Here is a 9691-nt window from a genome sequence, read left to right as displayed (position 1 = left end):
CAGGCGCGTCGGGCGCGCGTACCGGGGGCTCCCCCGCCTGCCGCCTGCCCGCGCGTTGGCGGCGGGAGGCGCCGGCGGAGGCCGGGCTGCGCTCCCGCCCTGTGTCCCCGCCGCCAGCCGCCCGCGGAACCGGCATCTCAGCCTGCGAGCGGTGCGGTGGGTGAGGAGAAGCGCGGGGCTCGCGAGGGCCTGCAGGCAGTCTGGACGGGCAGCCCTGCGGGGGAGGCGGCCGCCGGCGGGATGCGGTGCGCGCCATGTGCGGCGCGGCGGCGGGATCGGCCCGTCCCTGTCCCGGGACTGTCGCCGCGTCCCCGTCCCCGTCTCGCCTCAGAGGCAGCGCGGGGTCAGAGAAGGGCGGGAAGCGGCGGGGGGATCGCGGCTGAGATGGGCTGGGAGATTGCTGGGCGGGCGCTCCCCTCGCCCCGCGCGTTCGCCGTGGTCACGGCGAGCTCGGAGGGGCTGCCCGGGAGCGCTTCGCGTCTCCGCTGTGCGCGGCCCGGTTCCCGCGGGTGAGAGGAGCGGTCCGGCCGCGCCCGCGCCGCTGCCCAGCCCGGCGGTGTGAGCGCAGGGTCCCGGTGTTCTCGGCCCGCACCGGGCTCCTGTCACGTTGGAGTCTGGCGTTCTGTGGGATAGCAGGACTAGGCTGGTGCAGGGAGCGGAGCAGCTTATTCGGAGGCACCGCAAAGTCTTTCAGTTTTTGCTAATGAGAAGCAGACATTGTTTTCAACATCAGTTTAAGGAATTTACTGAGCGAGATCGCCTGCTCCGTTTGCCCACAGCTCTGTCCCCGGCCCTTGCAGCCATTCTGTCACAGGAACCCAGCGGGGCCATAGGGTTTCCAAACACCTTGGGCAGCGAGGTCTGTGTAGGAGCGACGTATATTCGTGTAGGATCTGGTGAATAAGGTGATTCCCTGATCTCTAATGAAGTTGAATACCAGAATTAAAATCTGGTTACCTATGGAATGAGAGAAATAAATTTCTCCCTTTTTTGTTGACAAAGTGCTGCATAATTAATGAGACAGCACTGCAGCTATTGCCAAGTCTCCTGAAGCCGACAAGTGCTTTCCAAACAAATACACAGGGAGACTCCATAGCAACCAGTGGGCCACCAGCCTCGAGCTGAGTGGTTATTGAGATGCTGTAGGCTTTGAGGCCTGAATCGTGTTGTATTTCACTGTCACCTTTGTGCACATCGCTGTTGTGAGCTAAACCAGGGGTTTTGGCTCCCAAAGGCACATCTGCCCCAGGTGCCTGTTACGTGATGCTCACAGCAGATATGTCCGGTGGCACAGAAGTGGCAGAACACAGTTTTTTCCCAAGTGCAGCAAGAGCTCCCTGCCGCGGCCGTTCAGCCCGTTTCCCGGCACGGCTCGGTAAATCCCGGTCGCGCCGGGGCCGCTCCCGGGCCGGGGCAGCGGCTCGGTAAATCCCGGGCCGGGGCCGCGCTCGTCCCCGCCCCGCCGCACGGGGGCGCGCCGCTCAGCGGCGGGGAGCGCCCTCCCCTCATGGCGGGGCCGCCTCAGGCGCTAATGGTTCCTCCCTCCTGCCTCCGCTCCTTTCCCGTTCGCGGTGATTTCCCCGCTGCGTTCGGCCCGTCTCGTGTGCCGGTGCCGTAGCCGCCGGTGCGGGATCCGTGGCGGGGCTGGCTGCCGCGGCCCCTCACGGTGGGGTTGTGGAGCAGCGTCCTGTGGGCCTCCAGTGTTTGTCCATCAACACAAAAGCCTTCAGGGTACAGCTGCGGGGAATCTCGTGCAGTAAAACTCCAGAATAATCTTATAGGATTTTGTTTTGTTTTTAAGATTTTTTTTTTTTTTTTTTTTTTTTTTTTTTTTTTTTTGGCTTTCGGTGTTGATTTGGTTTGGTGGGTTTTTGTTTTTGTTTTTGTTTTCGTGTGGGGTTGTTTTTTTGGGAGGGGGTTGGGTTTTGTTTGGTTTTTTTTCTTGGGAGGAATTTTTTTTCTATCACGCCCTAACCAATGCTTATAGAAGAATCCACTTTGGGACTCACACTTAAAAGGAGATGCCTGGCCATAATTCCAGGTGCTGTCACAGAGTCAGACTCTTCCCGGGAAGTCACAGGGTTCTGTGCGTGGAGAAGTTCTTGCTGGAGCTAGGTGGAATTAATTGTTTTGTTCGTTTCTAAGTGCTTGTGAAAGAGAGGAATATAGTATTTAAAAAAAACAAAACAAAAAACGACAGGTGAAAAGGAATCAGGTGCTGATGGTGTCACCCTTGGTTATGAATTTATTTTTAAGTAGGGGCACATGACTTGGAGTCATTTACTTTTTACAGCACCTTCCTAGCACATTTTTGTTTAGGTCGGCAGAATTGTTGCCTTAGGATTCAAATGGTTTTAACTTTATTACCATTAGATTAAGCCAGCACAGTGTTGCTGAGACACACAGATGCTTTTCATGTTAAACATCTGGAATTGCATGATGCTGTTTGAGTGCAGCAGAAGACTGAGTAGAAATCATGTCATTTTTTATGATAGAGACTGCATTTAGCATAGATCCATGTGCTGGATTCATCACAAGCAACAGGCACCAATTCATGCTTTGTTCAAAGTTAATATTGCAGAGTAGAGAGTGCATTTGTACTGCAGGCTTGGAACTACAGTGAAATGGAGAAATTCAGGAACAGGTTAGCAGTAATAGGAAGCTATTATGTTAAAGACCTCAGCTATAATTTATTTTATATTTATGACCTCTTAACATCCATGGGACAGAAGAAAGTTGAGTTCCTCTCACAGAAGGGCTTATTAGTCTCTATGGAACTTTGTTAGCCAGAAAATGTTCCTCTTTAAAGTAAAAAACAACGAACACCTCACTCCCAAGCTGATCATGAAACACAACTTTATGTGGGTTTGCGTTGTCTTTACATTTGCTTATAAAACTGATGAGCTTGAGATATTAGAGTGGAACATGAGGTACTTGGACACAGCTGTTGGCCCAAGCACAGATTTACTCCATGTTCTCTTACTTTTCCCATGCTTTTGTTGTCTGAGTTTAAAAGGAGAAATGATCCTTCTTTGACTCTTTTTTTTCATGGTCCCTTGCCATAAATTTTGGGGGACATAGGCTGTCATCATTAAAAATATGCAGCACATAACAATGTTCCAAATAGAGAAATAAAAGTACGTATGTTGGACAATTATTAGATACTCTCACACCTTAGACTTTCATACAGAACTTCTGCATGTTTTACCCAGGTTTGATTTTTTTTCAGTTCCTTTGTGTAAGGTTGGCATCGCATGTGGTCAGACCAGGTTTATCTTTAGGGCAGATGAAATAATTCTAAAGGGAGTTGGGCCTAATAGGTGTGTACAAGAACTTGTGCTGAAAACTGTTCTGCATCAGTTTTAAAGTGCCTGAAACTCCTCTTCAAATGTGCATAGAGTTTCCTTAGAGTTACCTTAACTGCACATCTTGATGTGAACAGAATTCTTTTGTCTGCTGGGCAGGGCCTACCCCTTTCAGAAAACATTCAGATAATACTTTATAGAACAAGAATTTCTCACACAAAATCCTGGTTCTGTTTTCTTCCATTAACTTTTATTTTTAACTCTTTGCAGCCTGCTGGAACAAGCCAAAAATACTGTATTTCCTCCCAGTGATTTGTTGTTAAAAGTGGTTATTCAGCTGAACTCTTGAAACTTGCATTGTTCCAGTCACTTTGTGAAAACAGCTTTTTTTTCTGTCTGCAGCCCTGTTTTCCTTAGTTCAGTTGAGGAGACCATTAGGGTGAGATTTCAGGTTATCCTCTTCTGTTGCCTCTTCTGTAACTCAAGAATGTGTTTGTGTTTCTAATGTGCAAATTTTCAGGGTGGTGGCAGCATTTGTTTTGGGAAAGGAGCTTCAATGGAACCGGTGCAGCAAGTTTTATCTCTATAGGTTTTTTTTTATCCTTGTTTTCAGAAAATTACCAAGAAAAAATATTTAGAATGCATAAAAACACACTTGTTATTTTTCAGATTAGAACTACATGTGAAAGTAAACTGTGTGATAGAAAAATATGTCTAATTTTGTTTTTTAATGATGAATATGTAAAAACAGGAAGAGATTATCAGCGTTGTTTTTTTTTTTTTTTAGGAGAAACACAGTTAAAATATGAACAAAACTAGGAAAGAGCTTGTAAAAGAACATTTTATGTTAAAATGGAAATCTCACTTCAGTTCACTGGTGCTCAAGAGAATTTATCAGCAGTAGGCAGAATACCTTGATTTGTTTGAGACTAAAAGGCAGAAAACCACAGAGCTTCTCTGTCAAGACACCCTGTGTGCACACACAAATGCAGTTCAGTGATTTCTCATTTCAACTTCAGAGGAGAAAAGAGTTGTCTGTGACATGATTACACTGAAATGCATCTTCCTGGTTGTGTTGGGGAAAGTTTAAAATTCCAGATACTGAAAAACACCTGATAAAGAAACAATAAACGTTCTAGCATTTTGTAGCTGTTGTGTTCTGTGTTTGATTAGGGACCTTTGTCACACACCAAGCTATTGCAATAATGCCACTTCTTTGCAGGTAATACAGTTTTCCACAAAACATTTCTTCTTTCCTTTTAAGTTCAAAATCCCCGATGATGCATGAAATCCAGCAACCACCTGAGCATCAAGTTCATGCAGCTGGACAATCTGTTGTCCCCCAGTCTGCAACACATGAATTTCAGGACGGAGGCCATGACAAGCCAGGTCAAGATGGATATACCCAGAGTCAAAGAAGAATGTTAAAAAAATTCCAGAGCAGGTGATAAGTATAAAACATATTTTTCATTAAATGGAGCAGGGCATCAGACCTGAAAGTGTCTGGGTTTAGTAGTACCAGTGCAAGTTGCTGCAGGAGTTTTAGTTCATGGCCATGGCAGACAGCTCTGAGGATGTCTTGTGGTAACTTGAGGACAAGGATAGACAGTCAGATTTCACATATTTTTTACTTTCAAAGGTAAATTTAAAAATGGCTGTTTAACAATATTATTTGATACACAGCCAGGTGTCATGATTTCTTCTTGCCCTCCTCTAGAGTTTTTTTATTTGCTTCTTTTGTTTGTTCAAAGAACCTTGACAGAGGTGGGATGTAATTGTGTAGAGATTAAAAGGCCATCATTTGTTCAGCAGCCTACTGAAAGAGCAAGGCTCCCCCTTCCTGGCTGTGTGCTTGAACTAATTACCTTGTGAAGCCTTTGGTGCTTATTGGGGCCCTCCGTGTGCCAGCTAACTCTGAAATCCATGGGGAAAAAGGAGGGGAAGGGTGATAGGGTCACAATGACACATTAGTGAGCTGAGCTGGTGTTGGGAGAAACTTGTGGAGATGTGGAAGTGCTGAGGGGAGGTGGGAAGAAGGAAGATTTGCTGGCTTCAGGAAGTGCCAGACATTAGATTGGCTCAGGTATTCTGGACGCAGCTGGTTGACTTGGGGGAAGCAGTGATGTTACCACATTGAAAGCTCACAAAGGGCTCCCAGCCAGCCAGCCTCCTGCTCAGCAGTACCATTGGGTGGAAGAGGGTTGCTTGGAAGGCATTTTGGCTACCCAGCATTCCTGAAGAAGTACATCCCAATGCAAGTTTTGCAATGATGCTTGGGCCTCTTAATGCTTTATGAATTGTTTTGTTACAGGTACTAATTTCAGGGTCTAAATATTTCATATATGCATTGATCTCTGAAAACTAGACCCTTACTTTTATTACTGAAACTGTAATAAAAATTCCTATTTTCACTACTTCCTGGGAATTTGCAGAGGAGGGGTACAAAAGCAACTAAACTTTCCTTGTATTCCAGATACCTAGAAAGGAAGTTTTTCTATCTGTGGGCAAAAATAACATTTGGACAAGTTCTCCCTTCCAAAGCCAGGTAGATAAAATTACAGAACTCAGAGGTGGAGGTTTTTTGTTTGTTGTTTGTTTTGTTTTTGTTTTGTACTTTTGTTTCTTTGTTTTGTTTTCAGGAGTGTTTTGGTTTGGTTTGGTTTTTAATGACTTAGTGGTAAACCACTGGGCTAAGAGAGTACTGGCTGCCAAGAAAATAACTGGATGTATTTTGGGATCACTTGAAGATTTTCTTTGGATACCTATCTTGCTCTTGCTTTTTTTTTTTTTTTGTTTGTTTTTAACAATCATGGTTAAGCTTCTGTTAACCAAATTAATAGGAATTGTGTTTTGATAAAATTGATCAGTATGTGCATATAAATGATGGGATGTGATTGGGATACCTGCTTTAAATTTGACTATTTCTCAAAGTTATGATGACAGAGATTTCACAGACTGTTCTGAGCTGGAAAGGACCCACATGGATCAGTAATGATTATTGTTTGCCCTGTTTTCTTAATGTATATCTGTGTATGGTTGGTATCTGTCTGACTTGGAAATACCTGTGGCAGATAACTCCTTTCTGCTGTCAGTGTTCTGTGAGCCACTGAAACCCCATGCTTTGATATTCATTTCTTGTTTTGCATTGATTTGCATGTTCATTCTTGCTTGACCACACCCTTGGGAACTGAAGCAGTTCCCAGTGGGGAGACTTGCATTTGGAATAAGGTCAGGTCCTTAGTCATTCAGTTTCATTTTTCTGTATCAAATATATTCTGTTTCTGCCTTTGTTGGTGAATGGAAGTTGTCCTGTGAACCTCACCGTTCCTCTGGTCCCATCTGCTGAGTTGGCACTGCTTTGGCTGTCTGTCAATTCAGCACAATGATGAATTTATTTTTTAGGGGAAATAGATTTTATAAAGACCAGCAAGGAGCACAAGCAATAATGAATTGCCTTTCTACCTTTCTAGATTTAAAAGTCCCCAGTTGTGCATAGCTGTAATACCTGTTAATGCATGTGCAATACTGTTAATATACCAAGTCCAAAAAAAAATAACATACAGTTCGTTTCTTTTTTCTTTTTTTCTTTTCTGCATGAGTGCTTGGAATGACTTAGCAGCTTGGCTCGGGGTAGGTGGCTGTAAATTGCAGCTTGTGAGAGGATTGATATGTTTCACTGAGAGACCTCTAGGTATTCTGGGCCTGATTCTGCTGTTATTACATTATAAAAACATCAAAGCATTATAAAATCTATTGTAGCATTTGTATTTATTTATATATAAAAATATTTGGTGTTAAAATAGCAAAGAACAAGATTAGAAAGGAAAATACATGTATTGTTATCTACTGTTCTGGTTGTTAGAGTAAAACACAGAACTGAGGATGAAAGATGTGAATAGGTCTCAAGTCAACTGGTACTCTGATGTTTGATAAGTTATCAACTTCTGTCTTTTATTCCTTGTCTTTATGTGAAGTATTTACAGTCAGTAGAGTGATTGCTTCTTGCAGTACTTCACAGAGTCTTTGAATAAAGTGGCACAGTAGGGTAGTGGTTTTAAATGCAATTGGACGTTGTCAGGCTAGTCAGGCAAGCCTGGAGAAGAGGTGGTGTCATATTCATTAAAGCTGATTTATGGTCACTCTGGAAACCCGTATGACGTTTCTTCTGTCCAAATCCTTCAACTGTTTAGGTGTTTGTATGATCAGAAGATTCTTCAAAAAACTTTTGGAGAGTGGAAGGAGCAGTGGACACTTTGCAGAGAAAAGAAGCTCAGCCTCAGAGCAGACAACCATTTCAGGTTAGTGAAAGGACTTCCCTTTGGGGTGCGTATGAGACATTTTCTGAAACAGTTTATAGTACCAGTGAGCAAGTTCTGTCCATGGTGTGTCTAGGCCAAAAACAATCTTTTCATTGCTTATTTCAATATTTTACTGAATGGCACTTCTTTCATTTTTCAGGCATTTACTCCTTAATTTGATCTTCAAGGCTTGGCGAGCCTATGTGTGCCAACAGCAAGGAAAGAGGAGCAAGTATTATGTTGCAGAGTCTCATGGTAAGTGAAGTGATGGTAATTTCCAGTATTTGGGGACATACTGAGATGGGAGTATCCACAGGGAATTTTTTACCAGAATCTGTGTCCCCTGTGCCTGTTTGCACCCGGAGCTCCCCCACCCCGTGGTAGTGCAGTGCTTGCAGGAGCAGATGGCAGGGGGGTTCTGTTCTAGGGGTATAGCTATATAGTTATTTAGAGATGCCAGTGAATAAGCTTAAGAGCCTCTCCATCTGCTCTGGATTGCACTGGTTGTTTTTGAGTGGATGGCTTGATTTTTTGTTGTTTTTTGGGTTTTTTGGTTTTTGGTTTTTTTTACTTAATCACAATATGTTTTCAAGTAGATGTTTTTTGATCGATTGTTTTACTGGAATTCTCTATCAACTGTTGCTATAGACATTAGATAGTAATTCCCTGTGCTTTTAACAGCACTTACTTTATATCTATTGAGTGTTCCTTCCAGGTTCTTGCAATTGAAAGAAGCCCAAACTTTTGCCCTTTGTCTTATTGTATAGGTTCTTTGCTCTGCAAGGGATTTGACTTGGAGCTGTCTGTACTGGTAGCAACTTTCTTGGGTTCAGGGAATATGTTTTGCTGAAGGGAGGTTTACCCTTGTTTAAAGATGATACTGAGGTTTTGTTCTGTGCTGATTTGCAGAATAAGTTAACTGCTGTCTTTGCACATGAATGTAGCCTCAGAATGTCCTAGAGACTGGCACCTTTGGACACAAGCTGACAGGCTGTCCAGACTTCTTTCTTAGTGAGGCCAGAGTATTTACAGCAGAAGCTGTGTGCTACTTGGTCAAAAATAGAAAAAGATTACCTGTTTCAAGGTAGGTTAATGCTTGATTCACGAGGAAATCCTAAAAAAGAAAAGTCTGGGGTTCTTTTATGTGTGCTTGTGAAGTGGCATAGAATCAATGAGAGTTTTTTCCAATAACGTTGCTTTAGTAGTGTTCTGTTCTGACAAGCCAACCTGCTGTGAGGAGAATATGCAGTGTGCTGCACTAAGGGGTGGACTGGAATTTGTGACACCACTTCTGTTTTTAGCTGCATGACCAGCCTACTAAATAAAGTTGACTTGTTTCTGGTTCATTTCTCTGCTTGTAGGAGAGAATAACTCTTGAAAAGCAACTGATGAACCTGATACACATTTTTTTTTTTTTAACAAACCAAAGAGGATCCTCTAATTCTGACCCAGTACAGTCGTTATGCTGACTATTGTTCTACAGTTATTTTCCCTGTGAGCACTGAAGACAAAGCGATTATCGGCCATTATCCGATAATTCACGCTGCTCTGCGCCAGTGGCATGGACCGTGCTGTCAGCGGTTCTGAGACTTCTCATTGTGACGCCCTCGACCAGGGGGAGGGTCGCTGTCATTTCAGGCTTTTCCACAAGGTGTCCCTGCAGGTTGAGGACACAGATTCGGGGGCGAGCTGTGGTGGAATGGTTAAGATGTGCCAGATTCCAGAATTTAAGGTGCTGCCGTTTTTTATTGTGCACAGCAAAGAAGCAAACTCTGCTCAGGACCTGGCAGCACTGGCTGGTTTATGTTGATGTTCAAAGGACAAAACATGGGATGCAGTCTGTGGCACTGGCATTCAGGAAAAGAAGCTGTTTGCGGTAAGGATGGGATACAAACGGGCAGAGAGGCACTGTGACCATAAGGCCATGGCTTTTATCTGTGTTATGTTATCTTTTCCTAAAAGATAAAAAGTCACACCATGACTTCATTCGGTGTTCGATTTTTCTTTAAGAATTCCTTTGCTTTCTGGGATTTGTGAGTTCTCCTGGCACACCCACAGACTGTGAATTTAAGAGACAGCAGCTTGCCA

General features: G+C 43.9%; 1 protein-coding gene across 7 annotated transcripts in view; it reads left to right on the top strand.

Annotated features, from left to right (window-relative positions):
- Window positions 1-4: 4 nt before the first annotated feature.
- The window catches only part of SFI1 (SFI1 centrin binding protein), a 27749-nt gene continuing 18062 nt past the window's right edge, over window positions 5-9691 (top strand). For 2 of the 7 annotated variants that reach the window (XM_038152160.1, XM_038152159.1), the window contains exons 1-6: window positions 5-343; window positions 4570-4749; window positions 5779-5850; window positions 7496-7603; window positions 7764-7858; window positions 9362-9479. In XM_038152160.1, the coding sequence (XP_038008088.1) occupies window positions 255-343; window positions 4570-4749; window positions 5779-5850; window positions 7496-7603; window positions 7764-7858; window positions 9362-9479 (662 nt within the window). In that variant the 5' untranslated portion in view covers window positions 5-254. Of the gene's footprint in view, window positions 344-2811; window positions 3745-4569; window positions 4750-5778; window positions 5851-6904; window positions 6936-7495; window positions 7604-7763; window positions 7859-9361; window positions 9480-9691 lie in introns of those variants that run through there. The other 5 variants (XM_038152161.1, XM_038152164.1, XM_038152162.1 and 2 more) reach the window with 5 other exon arrangements.

The sequence above is a fragment of the Motacilla alba genome, chromosome 15, assembly GCF_015832195.1.
Source record: "Motacilla alba alba isolate MOTALB_02 chromosome 15, Motacilla_alba_V1.0_pri, whole genome shotgun sequence".
In the NCBI taxonomy this organism is placed as follows: Eukaryota; Metazoa; Chordata; class Aves; order Passeriformes; family Motacillidae; genus Motacilla; species Motacilla alba.
This window is presented reverse-complemented; position numbering and strand designations above follow the sequence as displayed.